Raw genomic sequence first — 21,605 nt, 5'->3', positions numbered from 1 at the left:
CGGGAAGACTGACTGGGGCATCCCGGGGCGTCTCCAGGCAACCAGAACCTGACGCAAGCGTCCCGCCCCTCCTCCGGCGGCTCGGTGCTGAAAAACAAGCGGAGCGTGGCCGGAGAGCAGCTGAGACTCCCACCGAGGTAAATCACTCTTTCTGCAGGCTGGACTGACGGAGTGCACACGTGAAGTATTATTGCTATTTATTTTAATAGAAATTCAGGAAATTGGTGAGAGAAAATCATTGGCAGCATGAAATTAAACGAGCAATCGTCCGCACAACTCTATATCCTAACTGAAATAACATGAAGGAACTTTTACAAGTCAGACAAAGAAATAAGAAGCCTGTTGTATTTTGTGTTTTGATGTTATTTCCGACCATTTTCCTCCATTTAATGCTAACTGTGTGAGAGTGGAGCACATTTGTCTCTTCTTTGTATGTGAATACAATAAGAAAAGAGGCTTTCTCTCCTTCTCTGGTGATCAGCTCAGCCTGTAGAGGTGGTAACACTCATACAGCCGGTGAACTTGAGACCTTTTACATTCAGGAGTCTGTTGCTATAGTGAAGGATTCTGATATGCACCAGTAATTTGCTGTATACCTTTATGAGTGGCTTTTGGGTTAGCATCTGTTTGAACTTTTTTTTTCAGGGGATTGAGCTGATATTCTCATGTTCTGTATATCAATGCTGCAGGTTGAAATCGTGCCCCCCTGGATGCGGCTGTCTCCAGGGAAACTTATGTTATAGACTGGAGAGATATACACTCAAGCCTCATTAGTTACCCTGAGGTCGTGTTTGTTGTGTAGACATGTCTGCATTTTCCAGGTGGAAGATCCAGACTTCCTAAGCGCTTCGGCCAAATGAGGTTTTGGCATCTCATACTCCAAAACCACAAAAAGAAATTTATTGGTGTGGCAACACTGGAGCTTGATATTGCCAAGCAATCAAATTCCTCAACCTCAAAACCATAGGAACGTACGGGTGATGCTCTGCGATTTGAATGCCATTTGGACATTTGGATAATTCTCCTTTTCTCTAAAGACTAATCAGTGTGTGCATTTGCCCCAGGCTGCATTAGCCATTCAGTAAATTTTGGCTGAGTTCACCAAAAGTGCTTTGAAAATGATGAAGGAGTCAACAGGAGGTTGGTTTGCTGGTGTGATCTTAAACCTCTTATGTCTTCAGAACTGTGATCAGAGCTTGATTTTCAATATTTGCTTCAATGCACAGTTCACCATCTTTCTAAACTGCACAGCTCTCTGTTTCTTTTTACAATCTAAATCACTTCCTGGCTGTACGTATAGGGTCTTTATAGACTCTTTAAAAATGCATGTGGCATGGATTTTTTTTTATCTCCTTTATTGGTGTCCTGTAACAATGTGGTCTCCAGGGACACACTGATTCCTGCAGAAAATAAGGAATACGAATACATTCCTCACAAGTCCATAAGTCAGCTACTCTGAAAAAAGCCAGTGGTCTATTTTACCTTGCAAAACAGCGAAGCCTATCATTAGATGCAGGGGTAATGACTTCACTGCTGGTCTGCTGTACCCATTATGGAATAACTGAGCTCTAACCACTTAGTGAATGCTTGAGGATTTTGTAAGAAGACACGGGGCCGAAACTCTGCTTCTGCTTTTTGGTGTTGTGTGTATCATTTAGGAGGATGCATTAAAGATTTCATTTGTACAAAAATGACTTGCTCAAACTAAGTTGAATATAGTCAACAAACATAGGTCAGAATCCTGTTGAGCAGTCACATTTTGGCATTATCAGTGTGAATGTGAGATGCTAGCTTAGTAACAGAGTCCATAAGGAAAAATCCATATTGTTTAGTAAAGTGCTTTTTTTGGAGGAAATAACAGTGCAGTTAAAAGTTGCTCAATAAGCCCATAATGATAGCATGCATTAAAATAACATTCAAAATGCTTCCTACATGCGTTTTGGGCTGTAAATAGAAGGGTTTCTGCAGAGGAACAGGAAAAGCAGCCATTTGTGCCCCACTGCCAACTGTGTGTCACTATAGGTCGGTTCATGCAATAAGCTCTGAGGACCGGAGATGGAAAATTGCTGATTCATTTACAATGCCTGTGTTGTTGCTATGGAAACAATTTGTTCCTGTTATATGAAAATCATCGAGGTGTATCCCCTCAGTGTGCTGTTCCTCCTCCTGATATTTGACATGAGGGAAGGCAAATGTTCAATACTGTAATTTGCAGAATTGCAGAAGAAGAAGAGGAACAAACCTCTGAAACACAAATGGATCCATAAAAAAAATGCTTTAAAGACGGACTTTCCTCACAAAGACAATGGAAAGTAGATTCAATGACAATTGTCATTAGTAACAAGAGAGGCCACCAATGAAGAGCACATATCCTGATTTTGACATATTTTTGTGGAGCTTTTTTTCTCCAGCAGATTTCTTTATGATGAATGTCCCCTTGTGTCCTCAGATCATGGTGGACAATGTAGGTGTCACCTACGAAGCAGAATGTGGTGAAGATGTCGATTTGCCTACACATGACCATCTCATGACCTTAAAGGCCTTGACAGAGAAATTAAGACTGGAGACCAGGAGACCTTCCTACCTGGAGTGGAAAGCCCGACTAGAGGAGGAAAGCTCCAGAGAGTTGGGAACCGGAAAATGCCCAATTCAAGTGGAGCATGAAAAGCAACGAGCACCCAAAGAGGCTGTAGTAAACTCTGATGTGATCCAGTGCGAGTTGTCATCGGGTGTGCTGAAAGGATTTGGGAATATTGATGAGGCTCTCATCTGGCTCAGGAGAGAACTGGTGAGGAATTGTTGCTTTCAGTGCACAAATTCATAATAAATTGTCTCACATGTGTATTTTTGATGTACACTGCAGAAGGCATTGTCGTACCTGAGCTACGATACGTGTTAATTGACATTTTGCAGAGCCAGAGACAAAGCTGAGATGGCTTTATTCCACTTAACCATGTAGAATTTAACAGTGCTGACAATGTCCACCGGCTGCACAGAAGAATCCAATTCAAATTAGAGAATGAGGTTTATTGGATCTCAGGCAGTAACATCTGACATTTCTTACACACAGTTTCTGCAAGTCTAATCATTTTACTCTGCTCAATTACTCTGCACACTCAGCCATGCTTCAGAAGCTTAGACCGAGCACGCAAAGAGGCACTGACAGAAGCAGACTCATACTCACGCAGTATGTGGCCACAAACATTTTGCACAAAGACAGTGGACACAAAAGAGGGAAGACTAAGAGAGCTTATGTTGAGTAGGTTGCGGGTCGATGTCCCACTGTGAGTTTTCTTTTTAGATTTTGTCACACAGCAGGACTGAAAGCATGGACCTCCAGTTATTGCAAACCATGTAAGCTATGTAAAATCTGTTGCTGTTGAAATGATGCTGAGAATTTAACACAGTGAATATATAATGAAACTATCTGTTTAATGTGAAAAAAGACCCACAAAACTCACCGGTATTTAATTTTGCATCATATACAACATATAAAAGCATGAAACTTGTGACCCTGCAGCTAGCAAAGGTTTGACCTTTTGTGCTGAAATATAGACAGAAACAATTATTCAAATATCAAAAGTGTCTGTTCATTGTCAGTCAACTAATTGTTGCAGCTCTCTCGCTTTTGTATGGATTAAACAATACAGTGTTGTTGAGCTTTAGAGCTGCTGGAAGGCAGATTCCGATATTTCTGGCGAGAGCAAGTTAAGCTCTTTCTCTTTATTCTCAGCCTCTTTGTTAAGTTAGGCTAATTGGTTGCTGTTGTTGCTCCATGATTGCTTTACAAACTTTGGAGTAGAGTCAATTTTCCCATCAAGCCCTTGGTAAGAAACCCAATAAGCATATTTCACAAAAATGTTATTATGGAAACCAAAAGCAAATTAAAGAAAGAAAATCTCAGTACATGCAACAGTAGGATTTTTTTTTTTTTCATTTGTTATTTGTCCACCTAACAATACATGTAAATATGAGTGTTGCTGTTACGTGCTTTAATTCTTCTTACAACATATTGTCAGACAAAATGCACACAGTTAGCTCACAAGGTAAGAATTTAACAATCTCCATGACAACTTAGTGTGTTTCTACCTTTGTGTCCCTTCATCTCTGTGTTTTTTTGCAGACTGACATGCGCTTACAAGACCAACAGCTGGCGCGGCAGCTCATGCGGCTCCGGACCGACATCAATAAGCTGAAGATTGAACAGACATGCCACCTGCATCGTAGGATGCTCAATGATGCGACCTTTGGCCTGGAGGAGCGGGACGAGCTGTCAGACCTGCTGTGCGAATGCCCGGTGACCCCAGGCCTCGGCCTCTCTGCCCCGCTGAGACTCATTGGTGTCACAAAGATGAACATTAATTCTCGCCGGTTCTCTCTCTGCTAGTGGGCCCTGAGATCTGAATACAAAACAGCTTGTCTCATGTTAACTTTACCACATTGTGAGGATGAACCCTGTTTCATGCCCTATAATCAAAGGGAGAGGTTTAGGTAACACGTGTAATTTAGAAGATGAGTTTGACCTTGGTAATTACATATGTAATGTTGATGCCACTAAACCTTACATGACAGCTTTATACAGCAATATTTCTGTCTTAAAGCCACAGCTAATTTTAGACCTGTGAAGCCGTCATCAGAGGGAAGTACAATACTTGGAGTTTTCAAACTTATGTAGATCAATTAGATCTACTTACTGCTTTTCTCCCCCTCCTGTCTAGTCACCGTTTACCTTATACATTTCCATTTATTTCACTTGTTAGCTGTTTGCTGTGGCTTTAATCTCAAGCCAACATTTACCAAGCACAGAGTAAATATGTAACCATATTTTTACTGCTTACAGACCCCTTTAAGATAGTTTCAGTGATAGTCCAAATGTTTTGTGCTTTTAAAAAGGTGGCTTAATATTGATTCTCACTGTACACACAACACATAATGCACATTTTATTTAGCAAGTAGGGAGTGCAGCTTTTTGCAGAATATGATGAAATGATTTATTGTTTACAGTGATGGTCACATTTAACTAGCTACCAAACACATGATGATATACTTGTATGTGCACAACTCAGCATCTAATTTGTTTCCATCAGAGGCACCGAAAGAACAGACAGACTTTTCTTTCTTTTTTCAACTTCTGAAACGATGACTGGTGTGGTTACAACTTTTGAGTGCTCCAACATAACATGACCAGCTTTCTGCACCAACTCAGTACTCTGCCTTTGGCTCAGGTTGTCCCCTGTCCAGAACTGGGAAACACAATGCCACCTGGCAACACAGCAACTGCTATGTCAACTTGACCTTTTGTTAAACACGCACATTACCAAATACCTTAAAGCCAGTTTAGTAAAATATGATACTCTACACAGGTCATTGTTGGCACTAAACTGTTTTCACAAATGCACACGAAATAAATAATCCATCAAGAGATCTGATGTATTACTTATTCACCCTTATTCACCAGTGGCTGAAGCCTGGGAAGATCTGGGAGCTCATATCCAGTAAAGACACAAAGCTACATTTACCTATATTACCAGCATATACCAGCAGCTTCATATTTAACAGATACATATGAGTTGTGTTGATATTGTTGTGTCTTCGTTCTGAGTTCATCTACAGTTTTGGGTAGATGTGAAGACATGGCCATGGGGGCAATGAGTTTTTGCATGTGAGAGTGTGTGCCACTCACTGACCCCTGTGTCCTAGAGAGCCTTAAGTGGCATGTAATGAATGACTTTGTTGAGCCTGAGATTTTCATGCATGAGCTCCAGCTTTATGTGGGCTTATCACTGCTGAAAGCCACAGCTACTTTTGACTGAAGGGTCGCCAAAGGAGCCCGTACATACTTTTCCCAACAAGCTGCTGTTGTTCAAGGTGGTTTGATTTCTCCACTCTTTTGGCAGTAATGAAATTATTACAGTGAGATGAATGTCTTAAAACTGTTTGCTTCAGAAAAAAAGCAGAAACAGAAAGTACTTTGTGCTTCTTTAGACTCCAGTTCTGCCCAACAGCTGCCCCTGGGGTTTGCCATTTTATTAATTTCATGCCTAAACCATCTCATTTGCATGACAAAATTCCTCGACAGGCATAAAATCAAGCCTTATATCTGCTGTTGAAGCATGAAGACCAGATGCTGTATAAGTGCCAGTCCTGATGCCAAAATTAGGCCATGTTGAGAGTCCAAATAAGCAGCTGTTTTCAGATGATTTGGATGTAAGCACTTTCCCCTGGTTTAAAGTATCTTAAAGAGGGATGCCATTTGCTATCTTGGTTAGCTTTTCTTCTAATTTCCATGACTGGGGATGTAGGTGCTGTTCTGTTCCAGGAATATCACAGATGTGAGAGACACTTCCTCACAATGACTGCTCAGCTAACTCAAGCATGAGTGGCTGACAGAAACCTCAGCAAGGTGAACCACAGGGTGAGACTGGCGACAATCCCAGACAGCAGTGTTTGTGTAGGAGTACATTCAGCAAAGATTTACTGTTGAGACGAGATGGCTAAAGACTGGAACACCACAGTATGGAAAAAGAACACCAGGACAGATGGTTTAAATGCATTATTGCCATAATATTCTATTTACCATGTTTGGATTTTGACTTCAGTGAGGTGATCTAAACACTTTTGCTTGCAAAAGCAAAAATATGGCTTCATCAGCATCACTGGAACACATTTAACAAATGACACCTTAATGTTGAATGTTGTGGAAATAGGAGCTGAATCAGTCTGCTTCTTTTGGAACAACAAGCCACATTGCAGACATATGAAGCTTTAAATTTGACCACACAGTTAAAGCTCTGGGTAATCCAGACACCAATTCTGACTCTGTTGGTTATTGGAAAATACATTTATAAAGTCACATGGATACTTGGAGTAGCTCCTGGTAACATATAAAACAAACAAACACATTATGTGGAACATTCATTTGAGCAAAAGCCCTTTGCTTGCAGGTATTTTTTTGGTAGCTATGTGTTAACTTGGGTTGCAAGCAGTGTTACTGAATAGGTTCATTTGGTTTTACATGTGAAGCTTTGAATGTTTGGAATTATTTATGTACTTACATCAAGTGTTTTTTAGTCATTTGTACATAGAATGAAGTTGAGATATATGAACTTTTAAGTTGATGTTATGAATTTGTTAGGGAACAGTTGCAGTCATGTAGCAACCTCCAGCATTAGTGTTAATTTTGAGTGCTGTCCATTTTAAATTGGGTTAGGGTTTAGGGTTAGGGTTAGGGTTAGGGTTAGGGGTTAGGGGTTAGGGTTTAGGGTTAGGGTTAGGGGTTAGGGGTTAGGGTTAGGGTTAGGGGTTAGGGTTAGGGTTAGGGGTTAGGGGTTAGGGGTTAGGGTTAGGGTTTAGGGTTAGGGGTTAGGGTTAGGGTTAGGGGTTAGGGGTTAGGGGTTAGGGTTAGGGTTTAGGGTTAGGGTTAGGGTTGTGTGTATATACATATATATATATATCTTATATTCACTCTCATTTTAGCTGCTAAATCCACCAAAATGCCTGAAATAGCTGCTTGCTACATCTAGAAAGTACACTACCAGTCAATTGTTTGGACACACTTTCTCATTCAGATGAATGGAGAAGGGTGGTGTATGCTCATTATAGTGGTGCGAGTGAACCAACCCTGTATAACTGACCCTAAAAAGCACAGAAGAAGCAAAAAGCACCCAAGCTCAAATGAACTAGCTGAACTAGCTAACAAACATCTGAAATTTTATTTATCTTGATGAGGGAAGCTATTGTCAGCTTAAACGCACTGCGGGGGTGCCAGTTGGAAAGGTAATTGGCAACCTCACTGCAATCAGCTAATTAAACTAAAAGATCTGTTTAATAATTCAGTGCTTCCAAAGAGGCCATCTAATATTCTGTTTGGTCTAAATTTGGACTACAATGAAAATTTACAGGCGGCCAATTAGGACTCCTTCGTGTATTGAGAGTTAAATTACAGAGAGCATCTCAAAAACAATCATTAATGTAGCTACACGGTCACAAACAGGTGCAGCTTGCTGTGAAGTCTGTTATTGTGGTGAGAAAGAATCTGTATTTGCAGTGAGATCATAGGCTCTCTGGTCTACTCTGATCTGGTTTAGCCTAGTCTCCAGCCTCTCGAGGACAGGGGGAGGGGGTCCTCTGCTCTAGTCTCCAGTTTCTGGGGGGTCCAGTCCAGTCTCTAGGGGGCCCAGACTCTGGTCTAGTCTCCTCCTCTCCTGTCTGCTACATGTCTAGTTCCACCTCTGCCTCCTTTTATGATAGTACTTCTTGTCATAGATTCAGGATGACGGCAGAAATGGAGGCGAGAATGACTGAGTTAAAGTCAAGGCCTTAGCTAGCATTCTTATGCTAGTGTAGCTAGCCAGCCCCCTGTAGTCATCTCAGTGGATTAATTCTTCGGTTTGGTTGGTTGTTTGTTTTTTGTGTAGTGGGTGAAAGCAAATCATGGTGATGATGGTTTAAATGTCTGGCTTCCTGCCCCTCAGTCTCACTAATCCCCAACGTTGAGGATACTCAGAAATATCCAGCTTGACCGCTTTGATAAAACTCAAAGTGAAGTTTCACAGCAGCTCAGGTGCATTCAAGCAAATGATCAGTCAGAGGTGATCATAGTCAAGATTGTGAAATTCCCATTAAATAAGGAGGATACTCTCACTTCAGACTGCTGATAATGCAGAAGATGGTGTAAGTTGTAGAGGATAATGCGTATCTAACATGTAATTTTATAACAACAACAGACCAAGTGTATAAAGTAGCTGTTATTTAATAACTGTGATTTGCTCAACAACTGTAGGTACAGTTCATAATAATCTGTCTGCTTGTGACAGACAGTTGGCAACAGTACTGCAGTGAAAAGGCACAATGAAAGATGCAATGTCACAAGACCAGATATCTAAAATCATAAAGTTAGATCAGCCATCAACTAACTGGCTTTGTCAAATACAGTCCCCACTCAATCACATAAACTGAATGAGAATTTTTGTTTTTACAGCATTTCCTTGGTCAGTTTGGATATGGCAAATTATATAAATGAGTAAACACATTACAAATGATAGTGTAAAACAAAGTGGTACACAAATCTTATTGAAAAACTATATATATATATATATATATATATATATAGCAAATAGCAAAATGTTACAATCTCACAGCAAATGCACAAATGTGAAATAGCTGAAATTCCTGCTGATGGCTGAAGCTGATCTATCTATAATAATAATACAAAAGCACAGTTTCAGTTTTAACCTTCTAAAACGCGTACAGTCCTCCAGACTGAGAATATTCACGACAGAAACTTTCTCCAAGATACTGAAGATTTTCGCTACATTGCTGACAGCAGTGGCAGATACTGCCAATAAATGAGTACAAAAATCAAAGAAACTTTAAAAACATAATCAGAGGCTACTAATTCCTCTGAAATGTAAAAATAGCCAGCTAACTGCATGTCATCTGAAGGGTTTGCATAAGTGCATTTAATGACTTCATGGTTTTGTGGGAATAGGCTGAGGTTTTTTCCTTGGGAGTGTAGGGGATATGGATCCTCTTGACAATTAGAGGAAAATATAAGTTACCAAATCTTAGGTCAGTGCTTAGGACCACCTTCAACCGATCCATTCAGCTCATTTCTGTTGACTGTTCATCTGAGGAGGCCTTCAGTCAGGTCCTCAACTTTGCACATATACACTTTTTTCACCATGTCAGGGTGTCACTCCCTCCTGGTCCATGCTGCAGCCGAGAGCTTCAATGTCATTACTGATGTCAGTGATCATACGGTCCCATTCATCACCTTCAGAAGCCTCCTGGCCCTCGTCTGATGCCGCACTGTCGCCACTTCCTCCTGCTGCTCCATTGCCATTGGTGGTCGAGTCAGAGGCAGAACTGGCGGTGCGTCGATAGCGGCCAAAGCTGTCTGTGATGATCCCTCTGCCATCCTTGACACCAATTGTCTCGAGGAAGTTTTCAAAGTGCTGGCTGTCCTTCTCTGGTATGAAGGGGCGCAGTCCTGCGGGGGCAAAGAAAAGCTGAACACACTACTGTACTCATCACCAGAAAACAGTGTTTTTAAGTTAAATGCATAAAGATCATGAACTGTAACAACTGCTTTTCTTGCATGTCATAACATTTTACAACAAATATGCTTCCATTACGTACGGTCCAGGCCAAAAGTTTGGACACACTTTCCTATTCATTTGAATGAGAAGGTGTGTCCAAACTTTTGGCCTGTACTGTACATTGTGGGTAGTTGTATACTACTAATAAACAAGCAGCTGAGGCATCTCAGAAGTAAAGGGCTCATGCTGTTGTGGCGAGAAAACTGGAACTGGCTTTAAAGGCCTTGCCACAAGATTTCAATATTGGTGTAAAGTGGAAATCTGACCACAAAGAGGGGGGGGGGGGGGTTCAGCTAGTTAATGTCAATATAATGGAGTTCTGCAAGTGACAGTGTTCCAATAATTCAATCTTACAATAGCAAGAGGATGCGGAGGAAACAAAACTCATGCAGGTAAAGTACTTCAATTAGCAACAGACACTCAACTAGCAAGACCTCCATGAAACACGGCTTCACACCCCTCCATGTTAACTGGTCATACCAAGTAAGAGGAACTTCCTGCTGTCCCCGTAGAGTTGGCGTAGGTTTATGCAAAACTCATGGATTGATGCACCATTACGATATTCATGGAGCAGGGTAGCAAACTGCTGGATTTCCTGTGATGACAATTTTGTCCGCAGCTGTGAAGGAAGAAAATTTTAAATCAAGTTAGTAGAGCTTGGTAAGAAAGCCCTGCTCACAGAATAAGAAAAGGACAAAAGAATGAGAAGGTGACTCATACTGTAGTCATGTAGTCCTGCAGCAGCTCAGCAGCAGTGGTACTGAGCTCTCCTTCACTAGCAGTTTTTGTCTGAGGTGATGCTGGGGTGGAAGCTGTTGGAGAGTTTCCTTCAGCCTCCACAGACACCTGGAATGGACTAAGACAAGGAAGCATCCCTTGTAAGTTACAAGCAAAGTAAACAAATCTCAAATTTCAGGGTATGTGTCAAAATCCTGACTTTGAAGAGGAAATAAATAGAAATATTGGCCCGTGTACTTACAATGAGCTTTCTTCTGCTTCAAAGGCCTCTTTAACGTCAACTTTGCTTGAAGAGTCATCTGAAAATTTAAGGAAGTTGCATTTGTACAGGTTCAGTTAAGTAGAATATGGGACATTTAAAACAATTAATGCCATCAAATGCTGATGAAAATATGTGGCGTATGTATGTGTACTTAAAATGACTGTTTATGTCTAGAGAGTTCATCTGTTCCTTTCCTCACCACTATATAGAGAAAGGTGTCTTGTAGGTGTAGTTGCTCCATCAAATATGGCTCTGTCCAAGAAATCGATGGTTGATTCTGTGTAAACAATCTGAAAGACCTGACTGAGCAGAAGACACAGCTCCTCTGCTGCTGCCTGAAACAAACAAACAACAAAAAAAAAAAAAATCCAGTTTTTGCCATAATCAACTGAAGCAATACAATTAAAGCAAAATCAGAATTTCTGTTTGCGAACCTTATTGTCAACAGCCAACACAAGCAGACAGCAGACTTCGACAAGCACAGCCCCACTTTCTGATAAAGAGCTCAGGGTATGAGATTTGTTGAGATCAGGACATGAGCTGGGACAAGGGGAACCTCCTGACTCCTGGGCTGAAAAACACAGTAAAATATATAGTCAAACCTCAGTATTCAGATTCTGAATGGCTGCAACACAGAAGGCACCATTATATTACATTTATGAAATATAATTATAAAGGTCATATTATCAGATTATATTTTCACATCAGGCATCTCAGATAGATGCCAATCTAGCACTTGTTTTAAACTATTTTATATGCTCACATAACTAGTATTTCCTGTCAATTTATTTTTAATTTATGGAAAGCATGAGTGAAGAAAGAACCAGAAAGCTCTGGCAACATTGATTACAACTAAGTCAAAAGTTCGTTACAACAACTCCAGTCTAGATGGTCAGTGTGTGAGGTTCTGACTACAACAAGATCCTCAATTTAGAGTTCAAATTTGCAGAATCTTACCAATTTTACAGTGTCATGTTAATGAGGCTACTCTGGCAGGCACCATAAAGCATGGTGTATTTGTGTTTTGTTTTTACCTGTTTTAATCACCACAAGGTGCAATGAGTCATCCCTGATATAGGAGACAGCAGCAATATCATGGATGGGCACTCGCAGAATGATGTCCTCTCCATCGCGCCATACAAGCTTTATGTTGTACGCCGACAAACTGACCACGGCGTCCTGCTCTGACGTCAGCTGGCCAGCCAACTGATGCGATTTCTGATAATCATGACATATGGCATGTGTAATAATGCCCATTATTTTATACATTATAATATCACGTGAATCATTGTCCTGTTCTTCATATACGAGCACTAAAGTTTTTATTGCACTCAGATTGAGGCTGAATTTCCTTCTATTGATACTTACTCTTGCATTGTCAATGAGCTGCAGCACCTCTGTGCGACTGGATGGGTTCAAGTATCCTGGAACTGATGTCAGCTGCCCCAAGTACTGAGAAAGCAGAACATCCAGTACACATAAGGTCTTTCATAAAGACTTGAAATATAACCTATAGATTCCTCCTTTTTCTCCTTCTGACTGACCACTCCAACGTTTTGATATGTAGACATAGGTTTTATATCTCAAACTCACTTTGACCTCTTTCTCAATGTAGTCATTAAGAAGTATATCAGGGTCGATGCGATGGTCAGGCTGAGAGAGTGAGAAGGTGTGGAGGGCCCGGCGCTCCGTAGTCTTCTCCTGGGCCTTCTTGTCCCTCCCCTTCTCTCCTTTCAAGAAGACTCGTTTGAATGGAGAAACGATACCAGGCTAGTGAATTAAGACAAAGACAGTGAAATTAGAAGATCTTTGTCTGTTTGGTAAATTATTACCGTCAGTATGTGCTTTTCTAAAGTTAACAACAGAGTCATCTCAATATCAAAATAATTAACATCAATATGAAATAGACAATGAAAAGCTGCCACAATTGTGTCACAATAGAAAAATATGGTTTCCTTCTTTTTACTTAAGAAGCTGTCCTTTGCATTGCTCAACCAAGACAAGTAGAAAAACATTAAATTATATTACAATTCAGCTCTGGTACCAACTTGTCTTGACTGTGGCTCTATGTAAGCTTAGTTAATTGCCCGTTCAGCCTACACACCATAAAGGAAAAAAAAGAAAAAATTCAGAGGCTGTTTCTAGATGGAAAGCATCTTAAAAAGCCTACCTCATGCTCCATGAATGCACACACTTCACAGCAAAGACGTAGCCTGATCGCAGATACTGCAACACTCACAATGTTTAAACTAGTCACCTGTTGCCTCGGCACACAAAGGATCAGACCCTGCCTGTGCATATATAAGAAGGGTGTGAGCCGTACAAAGGAAGTGTCACTGTCTCTCAAGCACATGAACAGGAAGGGTACCAGCCACAACTTCCTGTGATGACACCCTTATAAGCGCATTGAATGTCAAAACTCTTAAAACTTCAGCAATTTTGAAAACATCCCAGACAAACAAAGATGGACAGCAGAGTAGAGTGTGTGGTAATGTTTATTTTGCACCTTCAAATGTTATTGCATTGTTATCATTGTTTTCTTCTATTATTCTTTCAGGGTCTTGCAACTATAATAAGACAAGTGATATCACTGCTAAATCACAAAATAAGTCTGAACATATGCAAATGAGTTAATCACATAGCTGTCACATTTGCTATGTTTTTTACACTGCAGACTTCAAAAATCCAAACTTTCTGAAGTAGCCTTTGGGGACCTCCTTCCTTTTTCAGAGACTCCCTCTTTGAGTGGAATATAATTTGGTCTGATTTGATGACTGAAGACTTGATAGAACAAAACAACCTGCATGGCCAGTACATTATTTAACAGGGTGTTGCTCCTGAAGACAAGTGCATTCATATTTTATGGCATTTTCCTTGTGAAATGTGAGACAAGAGCTACCATAGCCGACCCCAGTGAATGGCGTCAAGATAACCAGTGCCTTTTATGGTGGAAATCTGTTTACAAAGAAACATTAAGTGAGGATAGTGAATGTTTCCTTTGTGTTATGACAGTGTGACAAGTTTAGGTTAGAGTTGGGGTCAGCTCAGTGGAGCTGAGATCATTTGTTCATTACTTTGTGAATTGGAGACTTCATTCCTTGTTTTGGACAGGGTCATGGTATTATATTTCCCTGCCTTTCCTGAGCTGAACTGTAGAACCTCTCTGTTATAATTGTGACGCATTCATATGCCTCCATCTGGGCTGAACAGCAAGCTAATGCAATGTATGTGTACTTCAGTGTGAGGTACATTAACTTAACTTCATATCTTTGGTCTAAATTTCATTTTATAGCCTGCAGATTCCATGATACACAGGAAGCCAATGTTAATGAGTTTTAAAAAATGTGTTATGATAGTAAAAGTCACACTCTCATGCAATCATATCAAGAATTATGAGCTTTTACATGAACCTATGTGATCTTAATGTGCCATATAGTGACTGTAAAAATACACTTGGGCCAAATGATAATCACTATCTCCACCAAGTGGCACAAACAAGAACTGATGCACTGATGATCCCAGAAAAGTGAGCTACATATAACAGAGGATGAATTATTTTCATTGGAGGACAGTTTGCCTTCAAAAAATGTCAAAGTGTTAAACTGCATCATTGGAGTATCTATTTACTGCCAAGAGATGCCTTATCGAGCTAAAATCATGCTTCTGATCACTTAGCATTTCTGGAAGACTGCCATTACAAACCATTTAGCCTTTCATTTAATTTCCCCTCAAATCAGAGGAAAAGAACCAAATGCGGTACCAGTAATTTTTTATGTAATGGAAAAAATTATGGCATTAACAACTCAACCATAACAAAGGCACTCCACTTCTCATTCTGGTGCCCGGTATGTAAGCATGTCATTCAATGTCCTGCCTTGATTAGATTGGTCTTGCCTTTCAGTTCTCTATGTGCTCACCTTCAGATCAGAGGGAAAATGCCCGTCTACAAAAAGGTATGTCAGCTAGAGGTCTGCATGTAAAGATCTCTTCCAACCCAGTGGGATCATTAGGTAATACGTGTATGTACTGAATGTGTGAGATGGAGGCACTGCTGGCTCAGTGTGGCATGAACTGACACCGTGTCACTGATTTGACAGCTGATGTCGAGCACACCTGAACATGACAGCAGACCTGCCGTAGGGCAGCTGCTTTTCTTAGCTTCATGCGAACATTAGCGCTGCGATGTGTGGCAGCTTCATTCAGCCTCACTCTCAAAGCAAACACACACAGGCCAATTCATTCAAGCACCGTGACTGATTTCCTCTGACGTAGATTTATCACCGCCAACAGCCACTGCATCCGATCACACCTTCATCAACTTCAACGCCAACAAAACAGCGTGAAGTTGATGCTATCAAACATGAAAACACCCAGAAGCTTGAAGTAATCCCAAACCGAGAGTAACTTTTTTTTTAAACTTATAAAACACACTTCCCTCGCTCATTGACGCTCAATCTGCTGCGCTTTATATTTGTCTGTCAAGGAGAATTAAAATACCCGAGAAGACAGTACATTTATCACTGTGTTGTTGCTAATGTTTCAGCCCTTTTCTGCCGGTCCAGTGATTGAATGTAAACGCAACGTGACGTTGGACTTAACTTAGCCAGCTAACAGCTAAGATAGCCCGGCGTAGCTAGCTGATAAGTTAGCGGACTAGCCAGTCAACTTGGGGAGCGTTGTTGTCAAATGTCGGACTTACCTTTTTCACTTTTTTCACATCATCCTCCATTTCTATGTTAAGGTACTCTTCTTCATATTCAAGTCAGCATGGAGGTCCAGGCGAGATGAGACATAGCTAACGAAGCCTTTCACCAACACTCATCCAACAGTAGGTAGCCCGCTAGCATAGTCGATCTTATTTTAGCCTAGCCTAGCCTAGCCTAGTGTAAGGTGATGCCGAATTAGAGTTGATAACAAAAAGCCCATGCCGGAGTTTGTCGTAGTCTACGACCATTAGAAAAAACACCGGCGAGTCACCAGTGTGACGACGGTGTGCTCCAGTGCGGCTAAAACACTTAAAGAAAAACTCCAACATGAAGACAAACTCGGACAAAACAGGCAAAACTTTTCAACCGTGCCGCCATTTTGGGCGTTGAACTGCGGTCCAGCATGCTTTGCTTAGCACGAACCAAAACAGCTGCTACCGTGCGGTGTGCTAATGAAAACAGCAGGGGAAGGGACGGCTGCCGGAGTCCCGCCAGCTCGACTGCTCAGAAAAACAAGGAGCCAAGTTCCCTCAGAAATGATCTCTCCCTGATAGCCGGGTCTACGGACTGTAAAGGCGTTGTGATTGCTCTTTTGCTACTTCTCGTGGGATTTGTTTGGTTAATTTCCTGCGGCAGGATCACCTGTGCTTTTTCTGCTACTGTATGTGAATTATACATAATGCCTTAATAAGTGCGAGATTTCCCAAAAACAAAAAGTGCAATGTTTAAAAATAATGCATTTTTAAAATAATTAAGTTTTGACTATGAGTAGGACTCATTTTCTGTGAATGTGTTTAATAAGCCCAAAGCTTTGAAACTGTAAACCCAATGCATCTATTCTAAATAGAAGCAGTTACTGTTACTGTTTTCCTGCTGAAATTACTCTAAATTTCTTGTCCTGAAGAACATTCCCGGTGGTAAAAATACAGGTGTTTTCCTTTTTGTGAAGAAAGCGCAAGGTGATTAAATCAATATCCTGACATGTTATTAACCTTTACTGTTTTCTGTACTGTTTTTTTTTAAACCAGGACAATAATTTTAACAGACAATCAAGACACTGAGTGCAAAGTAAGCAACAACAGGAAAGTAGAAGAGAGACCAATACCTCCCAAGCTTTGCTGAAAATTTGTGCAAATAAAAGATGGGTAAGCTCTGCACATGTACAGTAACTACAGCTGTATTTGATAACGTCTTAACAAAGTCAACTTCATCTGTCTTAGTTTTCATATACCTCTGTAATGCTTTGTGTAACTGCTGGTTGTTTGTAGTATTGGTAGACTTGGGTCATGATGGGCTTCTTCAATGTAAAGATTGTATGTTAAACTAGTGGATATCAGTTTATTATATTTTAGGTCTACAAGCATGCTTTAATGAATCCAGTGTAAATCGTGGCCATAGGAGTGGGCATCAGCACAAAAGTCTTAAATTTGGTTGTTTTGTCTGACCTTATCTGGCTTTTCTTACGTGCTGTGACGCAGTTCTCTGCATGTGTAAGCTCAAAATACTGTATATTCCAAGAACACATAGACATGTATGTGGAAAATGGCCTCTGTCAAAGGTCACTCATCCAACACATACCTATATCTACATCTGACTGTTTTTTTTGGTAAGCATGTGGCAGTTATTTCGCTTACCTTTCCGTTGGTTTTGTCACAACAATTTGCACGTTTATCATTCATGTTCATAACCAAACACAAATCAAAGATTTCACATTTTCAGATTTTCAGAATCACAAGCTAGAGCAGATGCTGTGAAGAACTATGTCAAAATGCAGAGATCTTTTCTACCTCTTGGGTCTAAAGTCCATAGGCGCACATCTTGCACCTGTTACATATTTTAGCCATTTCTGTTTGTCAACCTGTGAGACTTGCACGTGAATACAGCACTGATATATTGCACTTTCAAATACTATATTTATTTTTCTCTTCTGGGATGAACAGTCTGATATATGAATCTACAGTAAGGCTTAACATTACATTTTCAGCATAATATTTGTCTTTTCTTCTAAAACTCATAACATACAAAAAGAACTTTAGCACCATATGTTATTAATAATATTCATATTGTTCCCAAAAATAGGGTGTAGGTACAATACTGGACATCAGTTTTGCTTTTTTTTTAAGAATGGGGATTCCATGAAACAATTTACTTACATTGTATATTTAACAACAACAAAGAAATCATTCCTTATATGTTCTCAGTCACAACATAGGTTGTATGAGTACACCTTTATAAAGTTGCTACCGAGTGTAGCAAATTTGCTTACTGACATTATGCCAACTTTTAGAATACCCCAGATAAATCATATAGCCTAGGGAGTATCCTGATAGGTTTGTGAAATACACCAACAAGCTAACACAATCTAGAAATTGATTGAATATAAACAAAGCAATTTTTCCCAACACCTTTGATAACAATTTCAAAAATCAGCAGCAATTAATATGACAACCATAGTCGCTTCATTGGAATATCAAATCCATTTTAAAACAAAATTTTACAGCCAATTCTACAATAACAACAAAAATAGATACACACAGATTAAGGACATATAGATGACAGGAATTTACAACACAGCAATCACGTTCTATATACTTTTTTTTTTAACTCAGATTCCATTAGCAGAAGTACATTTGTGCTCCTGTGCGTCTGCCAAAAAGATGCATTTTGTCATCTGCCAGTTTCATTCTCTCAGAAAAAAACTGAAAAAAAAAAAAAAAAATCCTAGTGCAGATTTAATCAAACAAAAATATACTGTATGTTGAAACCATTGAAACCAGTATAATAAACATATGAACAGTAGAGTAACTGCTATTTTATTGTGCAGGTTGTAAAATCAAAATGGCACCATTGAGAGTTGAGTTCTGCCGTAAACTGTGTGGATTTGAGGTGCTAGCTCATGAGCACTTTGAGACTGCATGTTCGTAGGGCGCAGGTTCTCTTAAGTCAACCAGAAGGCCATGGTCTTAGAAAGCCAAAAAGTGGACTCACCCGTCCAGAGTGGTAGCACCTTTTAAATGTATTTATTCAGCACCAGGTTATTAACAAAACTCAAAGGAGCAAAGGTAAAATAAAAAAATGCACCGTTTATCATCTGAACATACTGCATCAACAGCCAAACAGATGGTCATGACACAAAAGTACGGACTTAAACCAAGTCAAACACTACAATGGCCTGCTGCTACACATTAATGCAAAAATCAGTGGGTTTGTTGTGCAGTCAAAGAGCACTTACATGCTAAATGTTGAGGGTCACCTCACAATGAGTTCTAAAGGCATGCTGGGAGGTGGTAGGAAAATCAGAAAATGAGGTTATTCAAAAGTGAATCAGCGATCAGGCCTGTTTCATCATTCCCTTGTAAGAAAACGCAACATCAATGATTTTTTGCGCATTTTGTCATCATTGACTTCTTCCATGTTTTATTCCAACTGCAGGCATTATTGTTTTGGCCAGAGGAAGTATTGTTCACACGAGACAAACAACACAGAAGGTTTAAGTCTTGTACTACAAATCATTCATCATTGCAAGACAGAAGAAGATGTAAAGGCATAGACAAAAGTACAAAACAATCATTGACTAAATCGTTCAGTATTGTGGCTGGAACCTGTTATAACTACCCATCCAAAAAGTCCATAAGTAGCGCTTTTGAACTCAGTCTAATTGTAATTCGCTGAATTGGTTGGAGCTGTAGTGTTTCAGCTTACTCAAATGTAATAAAGATGAGGAACTCTATGTTCAAGTACAGAAGATGTTCGGTATTGCCTTACTATTCTCTTAGATTTTTGAAAGAACCAGTAATTGGATTTCACACAGTACCTGGAGTACTTGGTTCTGTCACACTGTGAAGTTGTGTTGTAACACTGTAACTAGGTAACAGTGCAGTCTTGTAGATGACAAAATGGATGAGACTCCAAAACTAAATTTGGGGTTGACTGAGGTGAAAGCTGAAAGAACTGAGAACTTGGCTTTATCTTATTTCGTACAGACAGACAGGGGAATATCGTTTGGTGTTGTCATCTTAGTGAGTGTGCTGGCACCTGACACAAGGAAAGAAAGACATTGGCATTGTTGTTTTGCGGACCTGGCTGCCATGGCTGGATTGAAGCACCCAAAGTAACAAGGCACAACAAGGACTGAGAAGAACAAGCATTGCTGTTCAAACGCTCTTGCTGTGTGTTGTGGCTGTCAAGGGATGTCGAGTTGGGCAGGTAACCTGACAGAAACAATTCTCTGCAGGTGAATTCTTTGTGACCTTTCTTATGGTATAAGTGTGGCAGCCTGAAACCCCTGTAGAATAGAAAGAACAGAAGAAGAATATATAAAAAGTAAAACCCACTCATTAACCAGCTCCTAGCTAATCATTTTTACTAGATACAGAATGTGGCAAAATGGTGATTGTTCTGTAGAAATCCATAAAATATACTGCATGTTTCATAAAAATCCAAATTTGTACATATAGACTCTTCATAGACTTAATTAAAATTAATCAGTTTAATTAATTGTCATTACTAATATTTCTAATGACACAGTTACTTAAGCATAAATACGCTGCGTTATACGACACTAAGCACCACGAGATGAAATGCAGCCCAGTTGTACATAATCTTGTTTATGATGCTATATAATACTGTCATCCCGCACGCACACAAAAATGAATGAATCACAGTGTATTTGCACCTGATTTGGACATGAGTCCATGTCTGGAAAAGGTCAGCAGTGTTTAGGAGGGATGCACCGTATGCCAGGCAGCCAACTACCACAAAAAACCGCCCCCCACCCCCATAACAAGAATGAGCAAGAGTTCCCAAAAACAAAATGTGCAAACCAAAATTTTGTGGTACATTCCCAGCCGAGGAGTGGCCAAGGATGCAATATGTTAAGGAAAAAAATGGAGACCCTTGAGGACATGCCTGGGGATGAGAACTGCATTGAGACACCCCTGAGTCAGCTGGTTCAGTGGTCTTGTTTGTTGGTCCTGAGGAACCCCTGTATTGGCTGTTTTACTTTGTTTTTTTTTTTTTTTTTGTTGTTGTTTTTTTTTTTCAACAATACTTACAATTCATTATTCATTCATTGACTAACTATTAACATGGCTGTTCATTCACTACAACAGAGAGCAACTACTCTGGCTACTATGGTAAACAATGAGCAAGTTGGTTGTTTGCATACACATGTATATCTATACATATGGTGTGTTGGATGTTTGCTCCACCCTAGCTGACCCAACAGTTCTCAATTACTCAGGGCTGAACATCGCTTTTCAGCTGAAGGGTGGCAGACCCTGGATGTTGAAGCTCTTGGTTATGGCAGTGTACCTCATTGCATGTTCTCATGTCAGGATCTCCAGTTGTTCAGCCTCAACCCCGTTGTTCAGTTACCAGAGAATATGAGAATGTTTCATGGGAGCGTACCAAGGCCCAGCACGAGTAGAGATGGGGAAGAGGGCGGAGCAGCAACCAAGGATGGAGTCGAACAATCGGCGAGAGAACAGAACTGTGGAAAAGGGCTGAAGAGACACACAAGCATGCACACGCACCCACCAGCTTTACCACGCAAACATAGATCCTCAATCAATACATACCGTGGCTTGTACAATACATGTTGAGAGGACAACATTCACACTCTCTAACACAAGCACGCAGTGAATCACATTCACTCTAGTCAAGCCCTTTATCACAATATGTTCTCATGTTCTTTTCCAACCCTGGCAAAAACCCCCTCTCGCCTTTAGCCCGGACTTACATGACGTCTGCCTTTTACAGTACGATGTTAGCAGGCACATGTGGCCACAGCTAAGCAGA

General features: G+C 40.3%; 2 protein-coding genes across 5 annotated transcripts; one reads left to right on the top strand and one right to left on the bottom strand.

Annotated features, from left to right (window-relative positions):
- Window positions 1-2,425: 2,425 nt before the first annotated feature.
- On the top strand, window positions 2,426-5,405 carry fam167ab (family with sequence similarity 167 member Ab). Its single transcript, XM_029496777.1, has 2 exons — window positions 2,426-2,788; window positions 4,124-5,405. The coding sequence occupies exons 1-2, from the start codon at window positions 2,426-2,428 to the stop codon at window positions 4,385-4,387; spliced, it is 627 nt and encodes a 208-aa protein (XP_029352637.1). The 3' UTR covers window positions 4,388-5,405.
- Window positions 5,406-8,734: 3,329 nt separating this feature from the next.
- On the bottom strand, window positions 8,735-16,297 carry ccm2 (CCM2 scaffold protein). Of its 4 annotated transcripts, none has more exons than XM_029496256.1 (10): window positions 15,800-16,288; window positions 12,694-12,870; window positions 12,469-12,552; window positions 12,135-12,318; window positions 11,535-11,671; window positions 11,300-11,435; window positions 11,080-11,137; window positions 10,821-10,956; window positions 10,581-10,719; window positions 8,735-9,991 (listed from the first exon to the last, which is right to left on the bottom strand). In XM_029496256.1, the coding sequence occupies exons 1-10, from the start codon at window positions 15,827-15,829 to the stop codon at window positions 9,687-9,689; spliced, it is 1,386 nt and encodes a 461-aa protein (XP_029352116.1). In that variant the 5' UTR covers window positions 15,830-16,288; the 3' UTR covers window positions 8,735-9,686. The 4 variants fall into 4 exon arrangements, with proteins under 4 accessions (XP_029352116.1, XP_029352115.1, XP_029352117.1 ...); XM_029496255.1 differs by lacking the exon at window positions 15,800-16,288 and adding an exon at window positions 13,271-15,745; XM_029496257.1 differs by lacking the exon at window positions 12,694-12,870 and having other exon boundaries at window positions 15,800-16,290.
- Window positions 16,298-21,605: the final 5,308 nt, after the last annotated feature.

The sequence above is a fragment of the Echeneis naucrates genome, chromosome 24 (genome assembly GCF_900963305.1).
Source record: "Echeneis naucrates chromosome 24, fEcheNa1.1, whole genome shotgun sequence".
NCBI lineage: Eukaryota > Metazoa > Chordata > Actinopteri > Carangiformes > Echeneidae > Echeneis > Echeneis naucrates.
Note: the sequence above shows the minus strand (reverse complement) of the source record. Positions and strands in the feature narration are given on the sequence as shown.

Bases quoted from the DNA above. Each gene is read 5' to 3' on its own strand.
- fam167ab (XM_029496777.1), top strand. From the start codon at position 2,426: ATGAATGTCCCCTTGTGTCCTCAGATCATGGTGGACAATGTAGGTGTC. The intron at 2,789-4,123 runs GTGAGGAATTGT...GTTTTTTTGCAG, and splicing joins TCTGGCTCAGGAGAGAACTG to ACTGACATGCGCTTACAAGA.
- ccm2 (XM_029496255.1), bottom strand. From the start codon at position 13,453: ATGTGCTTGAGAGACAGTGACACTTCCTTTGTACGGCTCACACCCTTC. The intron at 12,553-12,693 runs GTGAGTTTGAGA...CTGCTTTCTCAG, and splicing joins ACATTGAGAAAGAGGTCAAA to TACTTGGGGCAGCTGACATC. The intron at 12,319-12,468 runs GTAAGTATCAAT...CATGATTATCAG, and splicing joins AGCTCATTGACAATGCAAGA to AAATCGCATCAGTTGGCTGG.